General features: G+C 34.2%; 1 protein-coding gene across 3 annotated transcripts; it reads left to right on the top strand.

Annotated features, from left to right (window-relative positions):
- The first annotated feature begins 3,886 nt into the window (after positions 1-3,886).
- Positions 3,887-20,103, top strand: LOC121980071 (ribonuclease E/G-like protein, chloroplastic). 3 transcript variants are annotated; one of them, XM_042532041.1, is made up of 14 exons: positions 3,887-4,199; positions 4,949-5,082; positions 11,573-11,757; positions 12,592-12,856; positions 12,940-13,985; positions 15,034-15,351; positions 15,456-15,497; positions 15,758-15,882; positions 16,559-16,706; positions 16,942-17,014; positions 17,511-17,623; positions 18,071-18,190; positions 19,349-19,504; positions 19,813-20,103. In XM_042532041.1, the coding sequence occupies exons 1-14, from the start codon at positions 4,099-4,101 to the stop codon at positions 19,990-19,992; spliced, it is 3,006 nt and encodes a 1,001-aa protein (XP_042387975.1). In that variant the 5' UTR covers positions 3,887-4,098; the 3' UTR covers positions 19,993-20,103. The 3 variants fall into 3 exon arrangements, with proteins under 3 accessions (XP_042387975.1, XP_042387981.1, XP_042387987.1); XM_042532047.1 differs by having other exon boundaries at positions 4,982-5,082; XM_042532053.1 differs by lacking the exons at positions 3,887-4,199; positions 4,949-5,082; positions 11,573-11,757 and having other exon boundaries at positions 12,714-12,856; positions 12,929-13,985.
- Positions 20,104-20,481: the final 378 nt, after the last annotated feature.

Genomic DNA, 20,481 nt, shown 5'->3' on the forward strand with positions numbered 1-20,481 from the left:
GTTTTGCCAATATTCGGCTGGAAGCGGTTGATATGGACCTCGAGGGGCATAATTCAGATTATTCATAGAATTTCCAAAACTTTAGAAATTTTGAAGATTTTGTGGAGGAAACGACATATTGAAAAATGGATGTGGGTATTGATAATTTGGTGGAATTTGTGGATTTTGGGAAGATGAATATTCTTGCGAGTTGTTTGTAGAATTCAAAAAATTTGTAAAAAATACCCTATTATTTTCATCAATTTCGGATAGAAAATAAGATGGTAGGAACTTGAAAAAATAGATGGTGAGAGAATTTAGAGAGTAAAATTGAAAGAGTAGTGAGTGGGAATGAAAATATGTGCACATATGGATGGATATTTATAGTCGAAATTTCAAACTAGCCGTTAACTAGCCATTAAAAGTAACCGTTAAATAATTAACCATTATTTAATTTTTAATTTAAAAATGTAAAGCTGTTATTTAAAAAAGTCATTATTTAAAAATTTATATTTTAAAAAGACCGTTGCACTAGCCGTTGTTAAAAAAAAATAAAAAAAGTTTTCACATGGGGTGGGCCCGCCCTGGCCCACCCCATCAACGCTTGAACGCGTTCAAGCGTTTTATCGCCACGTTGCCATCTGCAACGCGGCGTTAAACGCACAGTCGCGTTATAACGCGGCGTTGGCCTAAGAAGAGATGAATTGGAGCCCTCTTTTGACTACGATCTTTGCTCTCCTATTTATAAAGACATACTCTTATATTTTGACAGATTATCGAATCTCGAATCTTATGGATAGGATCTACTGGGCTAAAGGGATAGCCCCGTACCATATTAGATACATTGTCAAATACACAGGAACATCTTTAAAAGTAGTGTGTAGTCATGATGTATCATTATTGATTCTATTTAAAAGCGATAAAGATGATTAGTTGGTAACATGACTATGGTGCTGACTTGATAAATACTTCAAGGTATCTGTCGAGTTAGAGAAGGGGTTTTGGTATTGGCCATTTGGTGCATCAGTGATCGATTTTGGGATAGAAATAGTGAAAGAACCTGTAGCAAAGAGTGTGTGAAATTATGTAGTGTCACGTATCTTCATCATCCCTTTTTATAATGTCACTGCTATATCTATGAATGAATTACGAAGTACTTTTAAAAAAGGACAGGACCATAAAGTAACTATAACACCTTTCCTAAAATGAGCTCGCAAATCTCTGTGTTTTGACAGACTGGAAGCTTCGAAAGTATGATTTGCCTATAGAATATCCTCTGTTCTCCGTAGTACAAAATACCAAAAGAGCATAGTAATTTGTTGGGCTATGGGGTCCACGATAGACTACTTTGACCAACCAATCGAATTACTGGTATAATCCGACCGACCCTTACTTCTGAGAAATACCTGGTCAATGTTTATGAATACAGTTAGAAACTCAACTTTCACTCAGCTTCTTTATTTGAACGACACGCAACCATGTGTCTAGCATGTCCGATCGAACCATATGTCCGATTAATTAGAGCACTCGGTTGGGAATATTGATACCTAACTCCATGCTTCATCATTGATTATGAAATTAGGCTTTGAAGCCAGATGGTCGGTTAGAGGGTCCGATCGGGCGAGCCCTTGGCTTAATACTCCGTCCACGCATAGGGTTGGAACTCACGGTTCGACCGACCCAGAGGTCTGGTTGGGCATTCTTTTGTTTCAAATGGTGTTGACTACCTTTTGACTTTGACTCTTACATCAATCGATCTCCTAGATTTTGACCCATCCAAAAGAGGAATACCTTAGATACCATATCAATTATCATGCAAATTAAACTGGCAAAAGTATTAGGGTAAAAATTAAAATAACACTCATTATTTGCATTTTTATCATAGGAACACTCTTCTCTCTAAAAAAAATAAAATAAATGGGCGTCCCTCTAAAAAGTGAGCATCCCTTTTCTCCAAAATATTTTTATGGTGCGTTTGGTTCAAGTTATCATGTATAATCTTAGTTATGTGATTATCAGATAATCACATAACCAAGATTATGAGGAATAAAACATAACCAAATGTTGTTTGGTTCAATCTAGGTAATGCAACAAAAACATGTTTGTTTGAAGGTTTTAATGAATAACCTAGTTTAGTATTTTACTAGATTACCCTTAAGGTGCGTTTGGTTCAAGTTATCATGTATAACCTTGGTTATGTGATTACCAGATAATCACATAACCAAGGTCCTGGGGAATAAAACATAACCAAATGTTGTTTGGTTCAATCTAGGTAATACAACAAAAACATGTTTGTTTGAAGGTTTTAATGAATAACCTAGTTTAGTATTTTACTAGATTACCATTAGTTATAAAACCAACTATTCATAATAATAATAATAATATTATTATTATTATTATTATTTAAACTCTATTATATTTTACTATATTTTTATGTGTTTTTTATTTATATATATATTTTTATTTATTTTTATTTTTTTTAATAAATAGTATGCGTTTGATTCAAGTTATCACGTATAACCTTGGTTATGAGGAATAAAACATAATCAAATGTTATTTGATTCAACCTAGGTAATACAACAAAAACTTATTTGTTTGAAGTTTTAACGAATAACATAGTTTAATATTTTATTATATTACCCTTAGTTACAAAACTAATCTAGTTAATTTTTTATTTCTTTTCTTTGTTCACTTATTTATTTTTTTAAAAAAAAATTAAAGTTTTTTTATAATTTTTTTAATTTTTTAAGTTTTTATGTATTTTTTCTACCTTTTTATTATATATATATATATATATATATTTTTTTTTATTTTTTTACGTTTTTTTTAATTATTTTTTACGTTTAAAAATTTTTTTACGTTTTTTTTCTACTTTTTCTACTTCTTTTTGTTTTTTCCTTTTCTTAATTTTTTTTATTTTTTTTTTAATGTTTTTTCCTTTTTTTTAATTTCTTTATGTATTTTTACATTTTTTTAAAAGGTTTTTATTTTATTTTTTATATTTTTAATTTTTTTCTCTACAATTTTTTTTTTCATATTTTTCTTTTATTCAAAGGTATTTTGGGTAAAAAATTATTGTTAACCCCGGAATCAAGAAAACTTTAGTTTTTAGAGATTTTCTGATTCCGGATTATATGTCCTTTTGTTGACGTGTCGGACATGAATTATTACTTGGGAATCATTGATTATCTAAATTAAATAAGATTTTTGTTGATAATATTAAATGAATGATCAAGATTATAAAAAATAACTCCAACTAAACGTACTTTTAGATTCAGTGAGCATCCCAGAGGAGCATTTTTTTTTTATAAGAAAAAGAGAGGTATTATGCCTTTATAGTTACAAAATTAATTCCTAGTTCTAAATTGTAGTACGTTTCCGTAGAATGGTGTTTAAATATAGTCATGAAAAATTATTAATTTGTTTTTGAGCTATAAATTTAGGCACTAAAAAAACTAGAAAATTAGGGCATCTAAACAAATTTATATCTCAGGCAAACACAGTTTTTATTATATTATTATAATTTTACGTATAGTCAATTAAAAAAAAAGTAATGTTACTATTTAAATTCAAATAATTTGGATTTCAAAGATACCAATAAATTCAAATTTTCAAAAGTTCGTATTTTATCCAAATGATTCTATTAATAATTCTATTTTTAATATTTTAATATTAAAATATTTTAATTAATATAATTTCATTATAAAGAGTTAATATGATTTTAATGTATTATATTATACACATAGTGCGTATGCATCATCATTAGTATGGATAAAAATTACTAGTAAATATTATCGAACGGCCAGGATTTCTTAGAATGTAAAATATTTATGTTTTATTTAGGGTGTGTTTTTAATGGGAGAGATATTATTTATACGATTCCTTTTTATTTGTCAAAAACATGTCCCGTTAAATTTCTTATCCCCATCTCCTCCGCCTCCAGGCCTTCGGGAAGCCTCGAACCAAGGCCTCTCCATTTCTCGCTTCTTCTAATCTCTCCCCCCAAAACTCCAGCTCCAGGAATGTTTCTCACTCTGCACCACTCGGATTACGGAGCTTCTGCTGTTGGCTTCTCTCGCTTCTCTTTCTCTTCGTAACGGGTTTCCGAGGCGAGTCTCCATGGAGCTCTGCATAGCATGCCACCTATTACCTTCCGGCAGCCGCCGCGCAGTGGACTTCTTCTACCATTCGGGCTCTCCAAGAAATTTCCGGCCACCACTGTTAGTTCTTTCATCCTTCGCTGTATTAAAAATACGTTTTTCTTGTGTGGTATTTTTGGGAGAGTTGCATTTGGATTGGGTCAGAATTGGACTTTTGTGATTTCTTATAACGCGTCTAACAGGTTATACTCGGACAACGCATTCGTGCTCAATGTGCTTTCTTTCACATCTCGTGAATAATTTAGCAAACCACGTTTTTGTTGGTTAAAACAAAAGCTGCAACCTGCAAGGATGAGCATAACTCATGGTTCCCGTGAACTTCGATGCAAACCAAGTTTTAATAAGGACTTCTTGAATCTAAGTTAGCAATGGGATAAATGTGAAGATACATTCAACATTTTGATAATTGGAAAGTGTAGACTTCGATGCATTAATGAAAATATGGTTTGAGTCGTATTGCTAGTTTTTTCTACCCAAAGTTATTTGGTACTATGCTGCTGTGATTGTTAGATTGTTGCAGCCCGCGCTTAAATTAGTCCAGTATAAACGATCAGAATTTCCAGTTAACAATGTTAGGCAACCTGGTTGATGTGCACCAAGTTAGGGGGTTGAGATGAGGAGTGGATTACATGCCCCAATGGCACTTTTTATGTGAAATTTTATTACTAAGATAGTGATGTGCAAATCCAATGGTCTTTTCTTTCCACATAACATTGCTATTTATCTATGATGAATTCTAGACATGTGAGGTTTTAGGTTAAAGTGGTCTATTTATGGATAGGTTCAGTATCTAACACAAATACTTATAGTGGCTGTGCATTTGAGACTTCCTATCTTCTCAGAATTACTTGGCGATGGATACAACAACAGAATGATCTGAAGGTCAATTTTCGTGCTTCCAATCTCTCTGCATCAACATTGATGTCCACAATAGATGATATAGGTAATAGTTTGCTGCTGAATTAAGTTATGACAAGCTTCATATTAAGATGTTTGTTTGGAACTGATTTGTATTTTTTTCTAGCTTCCTTCAAGTTCTCAGTTTTCTTAAGTTGACTGTATTTTTCTTTTTTTGTCTTTTTTGGGTCTATGATTGCCTAGGAAATTAGTTGAACAATAGTGATTTTATTATATTTCATAGTTCTGCTAAAAATTTTTATCATTGATGCTACTTTAGTTATTCCTGTTTTAAAGGTTCACTGGTGCTGCATTAATGTTGAACACATTACTTGTTGCTATTTTATATAAGGTAGTAGAACGATGCAGTGCTAGTTGCTGGATCAGAATGTTGATGTCCTTCTATTATGTTATTTGTAAAGTTTGATTTAGAAAACCATTTATCACAGTGTATTTCTTCAATACACTTGACAACAAACTGACACTATGAAAGGCTCATTTTCTCCCATGCGAGAATACTCATGCTTATCAATAGTGTCCTTATTCTTTTGCTAGCCATTTATCCATTTTCATGGCGCTAAGGTGGATGATATAAAGAATTGATTGTTGAAAAAGGAGCTTTTCTTTTCTTTGGTGCTTTTCCAAGAATTGCACAGGGATTGTAAATAATGCACCGAAAGAAAATGGAGAAAAATTGAAATATACTTTTTATTACATAATAATTCAGATCTCAATACATCGTTAAATAGAAGAAAGCGTACAAGTCCAAATCTTACAAAATAAGGAAATATTCTAATCCTATAATTACCTTCCTAAATTTATTTCAATCAAATAAAATCATGACATGCGCAACGGTAAAGTTGTTGCTTTGTGACCAAAAGGTCACGGGTTCGAATCCTGGAAACAGCCTCTTGCAAAAAGCAGGGTAAGGCTGCGTACAATGGATCCTTCTCCGGGACCCCGCATAGCGGGAGCTTCGTGCACCGGGCTGCCCAAATAAAATCATGACATATTTAATCTAATCAAATTATGCCTAATTATCGATACTCCCCCCCCAAGTTGGTGCAAAGATGTTCATCATGCACAACTTGCTAACTTGTGTTTCAAAGAGTTGGTCAAAACATCCGCAACTTATAGCGTGGTTGGAACAAATGGAGTGTAAATTGTTCCGTCTTCCAGCTTCTCTTTTATAAAGTGTTTATCAATTTCAATGTGTTCCGTTCTATCATGTCGAACTGGATTATGAACAATACTGTTGACTGCTTTATTATCACAGTAGAGCTTCATAGGAAGGTTTATTGGTCTCTTTAGTTCATCCAAAACTCTCTTTAGCCAAAGAATCTCACATACTCCTTAAGCCATTGCTCTAAACTTAGCCTCTGCACTGTTTCTGGCTACAACACTTTGCTTCTGACTTCTCCAAGTTACCACGTTGCCCCACACAAATGTGCAAGTTGACCTTCGATTAGTAACAGAGCCTACCTAGTCTGTATCTGTACATACTTCAATGTCTCTTGTCTCATCCTTTTCGAAGAAAGTCTCTTTCCCGATGTTCCTTTTAAATACCTTAGAATTTAGTACACTGCATCTAAATGTTCTTCATGGAGAATGCATGAATTGAACGACCATGCTCATTGTGAAAGCAATGTCTGGGTGAGAATGAGACAAGTAAATTAGTCTCCCAACAAGTCTTTGATATCTTATTGAGTTTACTGGAGTGCCATTTTTTTTATATCTCCTAGCTTTGCGTTCACTTCAATTGGAGTATTTGCTGTCCTACACCTACTCATCCCAATTTCCTTTAAGAGATCGAGAATATACTTTCTCAGAGACATCATAATATCTTTCCTTGATCTTGCTATCTCCATTCCAAGAAAGTTCCTTAGCTGACCCAAGTCTTTAATCTCAAATTCCTTGTCTAGGCTTGCTTTCAATATGCTCATCTCTTCTATATCATCTCCAGTCAAGATTATGTCATCAACATACACGATCAACACAGAGATCTTGTCTTTGTGAATAAAGTATGATCAAATTGTCCTTGGGTGTAGCCTTGACTTTTTACAAAATTTGTGAACCTCTCGAACCATGCTCCTCCATGTAGACCGTTGCTTCTAAATTACTATTTAGAAACACATTCTTTACATCTAATTGATTTAGTGGCTAATCAAGATTTGCAGCAGTTGATAATAAGACTCGAACCGTGTTCAATTTAGCCACCGGAGAGAATGTTTTAGAACAGTCTACTTCGTAGGTTTGCGTAAAGCCTTTAGCAACCAAACGGGCCTTATATCGTTCTAGAGAACCGTCTGAGTTGTACTTTGTGGTGAATTGCCACTTACATCGAACAATCGATTTACGGTGAGGTAGATCAAACTTCTCCCAAGTAGAATTCTTCTGTAGGGCTCTCATTTCCTCAAAAATTACTTCTTTCCACTCAGGTATCTTTAGAACTTCCCGAATATTATTTGGAATACTAACACTGTGATGTTGTGAAACAAAAGCACAATAGAAAGGAGACAAATTTTTATAAGATAGAAAATTCTAAAGTGGGTGTTGTGTGCATGACCGAACTCCTTTCCTTAGGGCAATAGGAAGATCAACTTGACTTGAGGAATTTAACTCTGAAATTCCTTGGGTTCTATTGCCAGGGATCTTTGAGTAATCATTGCTAGTCATGATTTTGCCTTAGATCATATTCTTAGCTTTGTAGATGGACAATGTCTTCTTTTCTTTGAGCCCGACCTTTCCTTCTGTAAACAAGACCTTTGAACCGATTGTTACTCTTTTCTATCATGCCATTGTTTTGAAAAGGCACATGTTTAGGTTCTTCCTCGAAATAATAGGTTAAGTTCGACTCATTTAAACATTCATCTTCCCTATTATGCTCCCCTGAAGATGAGAATTGTAGTAAGATTGTCCTTTCAAAAATGTGACATCCACGGATACCAATTTTTTTTTTTTGAAATTGGATCAAAACATTTGTGTCCTCTTTGATTTGTAGGGTACCTAACAAAGATGCATTTATAAGATGTTGGATCAAGTTTAGAACGTCTTGGGTCATGATTGTGAACAAAGACAATGCTACCAAAATTTTTTAGGGAAATATATATGAAGAGCCGAGAGTTAGGGAAACAATTTTGAAAGGTTTTTATCGGAGTTTGAAAATTCAGTATTGTTATTGGTAATCTATTTATTAAATAAGTAACTGTTAGAATCGCATCACCCTAAAGATACTTTGGAACTTTAGTACGAAAACTTAGAGCCCTTGCAACTTCGAGGATATGCTTATTTTTTCTTTCGGCCACTCCATTTTATCGAGTATGAATACAAGAACTTTGCTGAACAATTATCACTACGAAAAATTTTAATCTATGTTTGAAATTGTGTTTGAGCCATCTTATAAAAATTTGTGAACACATTTCCAACATCGGATTTATTTTTCAAAAGAAATGGCCAAGTCTTTCTAGTATGATCATCTATAAATGTGATAAACCACCGTTTTTCAGACAATGTTAGTATTCTAGAGGGACCCTAAACATCACTATGTATAAAAGACAATGGTGTTTGGCTAATTCACAAGATTCACATCTAAACAAGGACTTTTTTAAAAAAAAAATAACTTAGGTAACAATTATCTTAAATATTGAAAATTTGAATGTCCTAAACGATAATGTCATAACATAATCTCACTGTCATGAGAAGCAGAAATCGAGTTGAAATAGGTCTTGAGGTCTTGTTTGATGAAGATTGATCCAGCATTGAAGATGTAGAGGTCATTGTCTTGTCATGCCAATCATCTTCTCCGAGGCTAAATCCAGGAATTCACAATGAGAGGAAAAAAAACAACACAGTTAAGATCAAAGGTAAGTTTGCCGATGGATAATAGATTATATGATAAATGAGGCACATGCAAAACATCTCTAAGGACAAGGAAAGGAGAAACAACAACAGTTCCTTTCCTTGCTATAGTAGCAAAGGATCTATCAACAATTTTAACCTTTTTATTCCTTGCGCACGGTGTATATGTAGAGAAAAACTGTGAAATATCTATCATATGGTCGGTGGCACCTGAATCTAATATCTAGGAACCATTTGAGTTTGTGCTGCCAATAGAAGCTATAGGGGATATACCTGTTTGAGCAAAAGAGCAAGAAGAGTTAGAATTTCCAACAGAGTCAGATTGAAGCATTTTATACCGGTGCTCTATTTGATCCTTTGTGAAAGGGAGAGATTCAGAGGTTGATGATTGATGTCCATAATCAATACTAGTTTGAAGGGCCAAATACCACCATTAGTAGCTTTAGAGTTGCTGCCTGACTTCTTTTTATAATTTTCTTATTTGCCATGGATTTTCCAGCATGTCTCAATAGTGTGCCACGGCTTGTGACACCTTTCACACTAGATTTTTGGCTTATCGCCTTCAAAACTGGTCCCTTTGGTGACAAGGGCAGATCTCTCACTATCTACTATCTTTGGTTCTTCAATTCCTTTCAACATCACTTGGGGTCGAGCCTCCTCTCGACGAACCTCTGAGAAAATTTCTCTAATGGCAGGCAGAGGTTTTCTCCCAAGTATTCGTCCTTGAACTTCATCAAGCTCCTTATTTAAACTTGCCAAAAAGACAAATGCCTTGCTTCTCTCTACCTTCTTTTTATATTGAATACCATCATTGGTGCTTTCCCATTCCTCTTCTTCAAATAAATCTAGTTCCTGCTATACAATCATCATTTCATTGCAATAGGCAATAACATTTCGGTTTCTTTGCTGCATTCTCCACATTCGAATATTTTATTCGAGCAGTTGAGAATGATTCTCCATATCATAGTAGGTTTCACGTACAACTTCCCATACATCACGGGCTGTTGGTAAGAACATGAAAGGTTTGCCAATGATTTGGGTCCATTGAGTTAATAATCCATAGTCACCAAAGAATTTTTCGAGCGCCATTGTTTGTATTTCGGATCATTTGAAGCTGGTGGCTTTATTTCTCCATTTAAATGTTTGAGTTCCCTTTACCATCAATCACCAAGCGGATGGATTCAGCCCATCCAAGGTAATTTTTTCAATTGAATCTATGTATGGTGATTTGGAGGGAATCAGACAAGGAGATATTTGAATTTGGTCGATTTCCTCCTTCCAAGGATGGTGCGCTATCGCCGATGGTTGATCCAGACGATTTTGAGTCTGTGCCGACCATAGCGGCTTTGAAATTTATGACCTAGAATGGGGCTCTGATACCATGTAAATAATGCACCAAAAGAAAATGAAGGAGAAAGACTAAAATCTACTTTTTATTACATAATAATTCAGATCTCAATACATCGTTAAATAGAAGAAAGCGTATAAGTTCAAATCGCACAAAATAAGGAAATATTATAATCCTAATAATTACCTTCCTAAATTTATTTCAATCAAATAAAATCATGACATATTTAATCTAATCAAATCATGCCTAATTTATCGACAGGGATCAACTATCTAAAGAAAAAAAATTGCATCCTGCCTACACAGCATGGTGATATGAGTATTGTGGATTTGGCGGTTCGAAATGCTACATGTCAGGGAAGTGGTGCTGGCAATAAGATGGAAGTCCTTGGACTTTTACTGTTGTGTATAAGTATCTTAGCTTGTTTTTCCTGGATAAATTGGTTTGACTCAACCAATTCAAGATACTTCTTATGTTGGCATGGTATTGGGTCTACTCACGGCCTCTTCCCTACCAATCTGGTTTACTAATTTCCTTCCCAATTTTTTTCTTCAGCATTTACAACATATAGTGCTTGCTTCACAGGTTGAGGCATTCATCTGTAATCCAGTGAACCATGGCCAATGGTCAACTACACTATTTCTTGATCTTGGAATTGACTCCAAGCCTTCCTAGGGTATAGTTATGATGAGTTCCATTGATTTGGAGGTGTGGGTCCCTCTAAAGATACTTCTGTCCTAGCTGCTCTATTTGAACCAGCTGCTAGCAAGAGGAAATTCGGTTTTATCGGGACTATCTTGACCAAAGCCTTGGATACTGTGTGGGAACACGGCTGAAGATTCAGAACATAGTTTCTCTGGTCATGCTCCAATGTGCAGTTGGTGTGGCTGCAAGCTCCTGGGATGCACTTATCCTAATTTGTTCACCTTTTATTTACTGTTGGGGTAACTTTGAATTGGTGGAACCAAGTAGAAGATTGAAATTTTGAGGCTTTCTGATATTGCTACTAACTGCTTTTTATTTTTTAGTTATTCTGAGTTTTCTCCAACCGAATATACGCTCTTGTAGCTTCCTCCATGAGAAAGACTAGTTGCTTTCTTTCTCCCTGTGATGCTAGATATGTTTTTCCCTTTTCTGTACCATTTCAATATTTTTGGAATGATAATTTTGACTCAGTCATTGTTGTTCCAGAAAAATTTATTGTTTTACTTATCATTTCCCATGATACTTATATCAACTGCTTCCTTGTATGCTATTTACCGAGGGTGCATTATGCTTATGAGCGCACTGATTTCAAACTCAAGGCATTTTTATCCTATGCATGTTTCAGGTTACTCAGCCATAGCATGCAGAGGGGTGCGGAAGGTAGTATGGAATATCGAAGCTGATGTAACCAATGGATATTTGTTATTTATAACGGGCGATCCAATTTGTTTAGGCTCTTGGGAACTAGAGAGAGCTATTCACTTGTCTCGTTGCAAGGAGCATGCTAACTTATTCATCTCTGAAGTAAAGGTAACGTAGTGTTTTGATAAGTGGGTTTTAATCCCCAGTTTCATTATCTTATAATATCATTCCTGAAAAATAAAATTTTCATGTATTTTATTAGGTTAATTATGATAAAACTTAATCTACGTTTTATTATCTTGTATTATTGTTCATTTTATGATTAGTAAAATTTTCATGTACTTTTTTAGGTTGATTACCACTAAACTTGATCGCACGTGTGATACCTAATGATTGGATATTCATTTAGAATCTGCTAGGATTTTTGACTGTAAGGCTTGACTTCCCTCCAATGTGTTGCTTGACATCATCATTGAGATTGATTGTACTTTTACAGCGGTTATTCTAGTTATCTAATCTGTTGGTTGTTGATTAATGTATATTGAAAGATTGGAAATTTGGGTGGTATTAGTATTCTGTAATCTGCATTATTGCTTATTTGCTCCACAGTCTTATTTTAACTGAATTAATGTTACTTCACATACTAACTGGTATTTTTTGATTTACTTTTATACGGTAATTCAGTTGAATTGCAGTTTTTTTTTAATTCAAGTTTATCTGTCAACAGTTCGTTGTCAAAGGCAGTGTCTTAGAAATCTTGCTTTGAAATTGTTTTGAATTTTCAGGCATCTGCATTAAAGTGTGAAACAAGTACCATAAACTGAGTATAATGCATTCACATTCCTTCATTTTCTTGTTATTCATATTTGAGTACCCCAAGCTATTATCAACACATACTTGAATTTGGTAATTGGTAATTTGGTTGTATGTATAATTTTTTTCAACAGTTGAATACAATTTAGGAACAGGTTTCTGTAAATTCTTAAGCTACTGCTGTTTCAGGTACCTTGCGGGATTCATTTCAAATACAATTATTTCATGAAAGATGAGAGAAATCCTTTGAGGGACATTATTTGGAGATCTGGGCCTGAATTCTCTTTATCCATACCTTCTCTTGGTAGTGAAAATGAAGTCATTGTGGTGAGAGATTGTTGGATGAGGAATAGAATACAGGGACTGCCAGTTCCCTCGTGGGGATCGTGGATGCTGGATTTAGAATTCCCCAACAATCAGATCAAGAATGGAAATTACAAAGTTTCATCTGCAGGTAACTTTACTTGGTTCAATAATCCATTGTTTTTGTTACCTTTCATGGCACTGAACACTTAGATACTTCCAGTGGATTCACAGGAGAGTTGGGCATAATGAGAAGTATTAATGGTGCTCGCTTGCTAGGAGAGAAATTGTCCGTTTATGATATTTCTAAAGAACAGTATAAATTTGTAGATAGGGATGCAGAAATACATGTGGTAGGTTCAGAGGAAAAGGATTCTGAAAAAGCACAACCTGTTGAGGAACCATGGCTACTTCGATCTACTTTTTTTTCTTTTACTGAGTCTGGTGAACTTGATGATACTATCAGTCTAGAAGAACAGCATAAACTAAATTTAGTGAACTTGCACGGGGCAGATAAAAGACCTGAAGATGAGTTCAATATAGTCCACATTGAAGAACCAGAATCAACTGTTATACTTATAAATTCATCTGTCTGTACCATGCAAAGAATTGCTGTCTTGGAAAATGATAAGCTCGTTGAGATATTGTTGGAACCAGTCAAGAATAATGTGCAGTGTGATAGTATATATTTAGGTGTGCTTACAAAGCTTGTTCCTCATATGGGTGGGGCATTTGTAGATATTGGTATTTCTCGGTCATCCTTTATGGATATTAAGCGGAATAGAGAACCGTTTGCTTTTCCGCCATTTTGTCGTGGTATTGAGAAAGAGCCTTATAACAAATCTAGTAAGCTTGAACTCAAAGGTAATTTTGACATCCATGGGCATGGCCAGCCTTCATATGATGAGGATGATATGACTGATTCACTATCAGAGATGAACCATCATAATGAACATGAAGTAGAAGATGAACTGGATGCATCTGATGCTATTAAGATGAACTTTGGCAACAATATAAATGAGTTAAACATTGTCGAAGCTGATTTTGATGATGAATATGCTGATGATTTCCTTCCGCTAGAAGCAGAAAGCTCAAACAACTCTAGTCTTCCACTTCTTATACAAGAAAGCTTGAAGGACGTTGATGGTGTTGATAGAGGTAACAACAAATGGGATCATGTTCGTGAAGGGACAGAAGTAATTGTCCAAGTGGTTAAAGAGGGGCTAGGCACAAAAGGTCCTGCTCTTACTGCATATCCTAGCCTAAGAAGCAGATTCTGGGTATGTATCTCAAAACAATTATGTTGCGACTAGTACTACTTTGATTTAATCAATTTTAAGAAATTTTACTTTTCTAACTTGGACGTAAGGCACTCTGCTTTCTTTGGTTCTTTGCATGCTACTAAGTCAGTATGAAAATCCATTCCCCTTTCATCTTTGGCATCTCATAATTTCAGTTGCGATATTAGTAATTAATTTAAAGTTAAAACTAAAGAATATGAGTCCTGAAATCACAAATCAAGTACATGTGTTTTATAGGAGAGATTCCAACCAACTTATCAATTTTCTGCTATGGTGATTGAAGATTGATATTTAGTCCATTATAGATTTATTCAAATTATTATAGGTTCCCTAATGTTAAGTTAGATTCCTTGTGTCTAGGTGAAATTACATTTACTAAGTTCAGCAGAGAGATGGGTTTCTGCCAAAAAGTGATAAACAAATAACAATTGTATCTAGAGTTTATGAGAAACATATATATGCACAAATAAAAGAAATTTGTTGGAGTTTGTTTGCACATGTTTAAAACAATATTTAGTTACATGGGCCAAGTGAATTGAATTAGTTCACAAAATTGTGTCAGGGAAAAAACTCAGGATATGAGAGAAGATAGTTCAACAACTTCAAAATTGCCATTCAATAAAAATAAGTTCCCTAATTTCCTTGGATATTTTATTAGTTATCACTAAGATGGAAGGACAAAAACTAGACATCTCCATATATTGATCAAGATTTCTCCTTTAAAATTGAATCAAACGATGCCAGGACCAGATCAAGATTAAAGTTTGTTGTACATATTATTATTTTTTTTGTTGGCTATTTTAATTAGGTAAGATTTCTCTGTAGGGTTCATGTATTGTAATATAATTTAATTGCTTTGGATGTTGAATGACAACTGCAGAGACTTCTTTAGGTCATTATATCTCCTTTATGCTGAATCAGTTTTCTGCAATTTCTTTTTAAATTTAATGTTATTCCAGTTGTGCATCAGTGTGCAAACCTATAGAATATTAGTATCAATATAAGAAGGATTCTGTTCCTTTTTCAGATATTAAGCACTCGGTGTGATAGAATAGGAATTTCAAAGAAGATAACTGGCGAGGAACGCAGCCGCTTAAAAGTTGTTGCAAAAACATTGCAGCCTCAAGGTTTTGGCTTGACTGTACGAACTGTTGCTGCTGGTCACTCTTTGGATGAACTGAAAAAGGACCTTGATGGATTAATTTCAACATGGAAAGGCATAGCTGAACATGCAAAATCTGCTGCATTAGCTGCTGAAGAGGGTGTAGAAGGAGCAGTTCCTGTAATGTTACACAGGGCAATGGGTCAGACTTTGTCCGTTGTGCAAGATTATTTTAATGAAAAGGTCAATCTAATTCTGTAGTTACAGTCTCTTTTGCAATTCTGTTTTTCTACTGTTGTAGTTTGTCGACTATTTAACAGTCTTGTCTACTTGGGTTTTTACTCCAGGTCAAGCGCATGGTTGTTGATTCTCCTCGAACTTATCATGAGGTAACATGTTTCTGGAAGGAAAAAAAAACTTTTGGTTTGTGAGAGTATATATTTAGACACTAGTAAATCATCTTATTTTTTCATTTGATATACATAGAACTTTATTTACTGCCCTGTTTGTAGGGATAGACTTTTATGTGGTTTAATATTCTTGCAGTTTGCAAAATTTACTGAAATTCAGAAAGTAATAGTTATGTATATGATTACAACTTTATTTTATCTTAATTTGAATTATTCTTACCAATTCTTTTGATGTTCAGGTTACTAGCTATCTCCAGGAAATCGCACCAGAACTATGTAACCGAGTTGAGTTGTATGATAAAAGAATACCCATTTTTCAAGAATACAAAATTGAAGAGGAAATCAATAGCATTCTAAGTAAAAGGTAAGTACACAATCTTTAGTATTATATATTCAAAGTTGCTTTCACTTTGCATTAGTTTCTTTGGCTCACAGATTTTCGATGAAATTAATTGAAGTTCTATTTGGCTTCCTTTGTTATCAAATCATCATGACTATGACTGGCACACATTTTGTCCTTTAATCATCTTAGGATTAGGGCATGTTTATGAAATATTCTTGCTTTACTAACAATTTCCTTTGTAATAATCGTGCAACGTCATTTGGCATAATGTGTAGCCTTACTCTTCTAGGAATATTTGCTTACTATCACTTTAAACAATAAACTCAGAAGGTACGTATGGTTTACAATTGTGTTTCTGGTTTTGTTGTTGACATTGTAGCTTTTGTGCTTTGGAACCTAGTTAAGCAAGGGCTGGAGCTTTATGTCCCTTTTATCCTGTTGCTAAGTGCTTATAGGGAGTAAATTATTTTTTCTTCATTCGCTTTGCTGTGAAATCAAAATGCCATGACATGCCAAAAGACAAAGTACTACTGGCATCTTGTTATGTTTGTATCTCAAGTGGACTTAACTCATTTTTTAGTTGAAATGTGTCTGACTTGATCTCTTTGTCATAATCTCATGCCATCTCTCTGAGCATTTCAAATTGTTTCTACAATATTTTCTGTATTCTGATGCTCATGATCTCGTTTCGTTGTAGGGTTCCCCTGTCCAATGGGGGTTACTTGGTGATTGAACAGACTGAAGCATTGGTCTCAATAGATGTTAATGGGGGGCAGTGTATGCTAGGAGAAGGAACATCTCAAGAGAAAGCTGTTCTAGATGTCAATCTTGCAGCTGTGAAACAAGTATGTTAAATTATCCAATGGACAAGTCTTCATAATGAGAATTTGTCTTTATCCCTTTAATATCCCTCCAAGGACAAAAAACAATCCTTTTATTTTTCTTATTTTGCAAATTGTAAAGTTGACATAAATATTTTGCAAAGTTGAAGTATGACAACAGATTTTAGTGGCGACCTAATTCAGGGACTTAAACAAACCATTTATGATTTGCTAAAATTAATCATTTTCTCTGTTTTAGATTGCAAGGGAGCTACGTCTGAGAGACATTGGTGGCATAATTGTGGTTGATTTTATTGATATGGTTGATGATTGTAAGTAAAATAACTTCATAGTTTCATTTTCTCCAATCTCTTATTTGTTATGAATAAATTCTCTTATCCACATAATCCAATGGAAATATATCTCTTGGGACCATTATTTTGTCTAATCTGTATTGTTTTAATGCCTGAGAGTTGCATGAAGTAGCTATCAAAGTTCAGCAAGCCAGAATCTCATCTCATTAGGTCAATGCTTGAACAGATTGGTCATATTGCTTAAAGAACACATAGGAAACAGAAATTGTATCACACAAACTATAGAAATGTTATATGACAATTTTTTGTTGTAGGGGCAGTATATAATCATCATTCTCCCATGGAAAACAGATTAAAGTTATCCTTCACTGTTGAATACCTCAAAATTTAATACCTTTTAGGTTCTTTTTTTTGCTACTCAATGGCTTTCGAGATTTAGCAATGATTATTCCTATTTACTGATTTTATTAAAGAACTAATTCCATTGCCATTTTTTCCCCTTTTGCTGCTCCAGCAAATAGAAGGCTTATTTATGAAGAAATGAAGAAGGCAGTTGAAAGGGATCGATCAACGGTCAGAGTTTCTGAGCTATCTAAGCTTGGGTTGATGGAGATCACCAGGAAGAGGGTATGAATTGAGAACCAGACCTTGAAGTGTTTTTTTAGCTCTGCACTTTTTCAGTACGATTACTCCTTAAAAACATTTTGATATAATCCTTCGTTTCAGTTTACAACAAGATGGAGCCATAGAATTATAGAATGCTGAATTAAAGGGAATCATTTTGTAGTATTGAACATCACAATTAATGGGTCCGTTTATGCAAGCTAATTCTTTAGGTGCTTACTGAGTCATTGTCTATTCTGTTAAGACTCCAGATAATCATAGTGACGAATTGGACATATCAGTCTTGGATAATTAGTTTTTTTTTACATCCTCAGTGTCCAATCTGGATTTGCTAGCAAAAGTTAATTACATATCTTTCGTGCAACTGTAGGCTAAGTGGCTGGAATGTTTGTACTGGTGGTTCCTTGACAATTTTTCCAAGGATGACAAATTTACTGACTATTTTTGCAGGTCCGTCCAAGTGTCACATTCATGATCAGTGAACCATGCATTTGCTGCCATGCCACTGGAAGAGTGGAAGCTTTGGAGACATCATTTTCAAAGATTGAACGGGAAATATGTCGCCTGCTTGTTAGTGAAACCTTCATTTGCACTTTCTTTGATACCATTATGATATTTTCTATGTATATATATATATATATATTCTATAGATAAAATTTTAATCTGTTATTCTGATGTTTTAGTTTTTGGTAATGTATCCTTAGAGCTCTAATGTGATTAAAATATTCTCCATGTTTATATTTTACTCATTTTACATCTATAATTTTAATATTTTAAAAGATTTCTTAGAGTTAGTTGGTAAATCATGCTGATTTCATCTTATTAGAGCTTAAAGAATTTTAGGATGGGGAGTGAACTAAAAGATTTTTTTAAAATTGAGACATTAATTTAATAATATTAAATTTGGGAGCTAAGATAGTTTAGTTTAGTTTAGAAATTTTAATGATGTTTCGGATAATATAATATTATTATAATTATGTAAGAGATTTTTAAATTGAAGTATAATGTTAAATAAATCTCCTATTTATATTTTACATCATGATCATCACTTGTCCATAAGAAAACTATGCACATTAAACTAGATATTAAAGTGAAATGTAGTGATGCAGCAAGATAAATATAGCAATTTGATACAGCGGAAATGTTTTTGGTCATCCAAGTCAATGAACAAATTCATAAGTGCAACCCTAAAACTAATACACTTAGACTCCCAAGTTCCTTATACTAGAAGAATAACAACCCAGGATAGAAGAACCTTTCTTTTGATATTGCCGCTTTCCATCCTGTCTTGCATCTCTCACTTTTCTGTATTTATATACTGTCCAATTGTTTATGGAGGAATCTACCGTCAGATTTGTTCTTGCGATGCTTACTACTTTTCATTTCTCTCCTGGAAAAGTAAACTATTTTTAGGTATTTATTTTGAACCTTCATCTAACTTTTAGATGTGAAGGGGAGTCTTGGCGCAACGGTAAAGTTGTTGTCATGTGACCAAAAGGGTCACGGGTTCGAATCCTGGAAACAACCTCTTGCAAAAAGCAGGGTAAGGTTGCGTACAATGGATCCTTCTCCGGAATCCCGCATGACGGGAGCTTCGTGCACTAGGCTGCCCTTTTTATCTAACTTTTAGATGTCGTTCCCCTTTTAAGAACACAACAATGGAATAGTCTGCATTTCTCAATCACCATGTAATATGTTGATCTTTATTCTTTATCTCCTATGTTTCAGGCTGTCTCTCATAACAAGCCAGATTCTGAAAACGTGAAGTCCTGGCCTAGATTTGTGCTAAAAGTGGATCGTCACATGTGCAACTACCTCACAACAGGAAAGCAAACAAAACTAGCAGTCTTAAGTAGTTCTCTCAAAGTTTGGATTTTGTTGAAGGTATGGTTATTAACTTATTATTGTTTCTCTGCTTATATTTCTAATCTGGGATCAAAACACTATTTTTTCATTTTAGATTGTACTACTAAACAACTACTGAGTGCTTTTGTGATAATCCTGTCATTTAGGACCTGGTTGACACAATATTATGCAAGGATATAAACTTAGACATCATAAAAGATCAATGCATATGACATAAAATTATCTAGTTTGTCATAAAAAAAAGTTAATTATATGATAAAGTTAGCTAAACTTTTCTTCTGCAAGACAAATATGTTTCTTGATTTTGTAGTATTTATTTGTTTTAGGTAGCCAGAGGATTCACCCGAGGATCATTTGAGGTGAAGCCATTTACTGATGCCATGGCAAATGAAGAGCAGCAAGTTGTTGCTCTTTCCAGATTGCGGCCTACAGAAGCTAGGTCGTATACTTCGACCACCAAGCTTACTTTGTTTCCTGTCAAGAAAGGGAAGAGTCGAGGTAAATGAAAGGGCATGTAATAAGGTTCATCTCCATCTTGTTTTTAACTATTTTTAAGTTTTGATTTATCAATCTTGTCTACCTCATTGTTCACATAATATCACAAAGTATTCTTTTGATGAGAGCTCTACAATAATTCCGCAAATGCGAATTCACTTAAAAATAGTAAGAAGAGTAAGTTTGCTCGCCAGCTTTCTATTTTTATACTTTTCCCCTCTCCCTCTTCCACTTCTCGAAAGGAATCCTTGTGGCCGATTTTGTTTGAAAACCTTGGAGGGCATCTGCGTACATGAATAATACAACCTATTTATAAACAGTCTATTTATGACATATCTCAATTATTTCAATTTCGATCTTGATTTTTTAAATTCGAATTCAATTAAATAGATTAAATTGACTTAATGTTGTTGTGAACAGTCAATTGTTATATACGACCACGTACCTCTCGATTAAGATTAGTGTGACTGTCTAATAGCAATATGATGCATTATGACTAA

The sequence above is a fragment of the Zingiber officinale genome, chromosome 1B (genome assembly GCF_018446385.1).
Source record: "Zingiber officinale cultivar Zhangliang chromosome 1B, Zo_v1.1, whole genome shotgun sequence".
NCBI classification, from domain to species: Eukaryota; Viridiplantae; Streptophyta; class Magnoliopsida; order Zingiberales; family Zingiberaceae; genus Zingiber; species Zingiber officinale.

Excerpts from the sequence above, each read along its gene's own strand:
- LOC121980071 (XM_042532041.1), top strand. The coding sequence starts at position 4,099 with ATGGAGCTCTGCATAGCATGCCACCTATTACCTTCCGGCAGCCGCCGC. Across the intron at positions 15,883-16,558 it reads AATAGCATTCTAAGTAAAAG|GGTTCCCCTGTCCAATGGGG; the intron begins GTAAGTACACAA and ends GTTTCGTTGTAG. Across the intron at positions 17,015-17,510 it reads TATTGATATGGTTGATGATT|CAAATAGAAGGCTTATTTAT; the intron begins GTAAGTAAAATA and ends TTGCTGCTCCAG.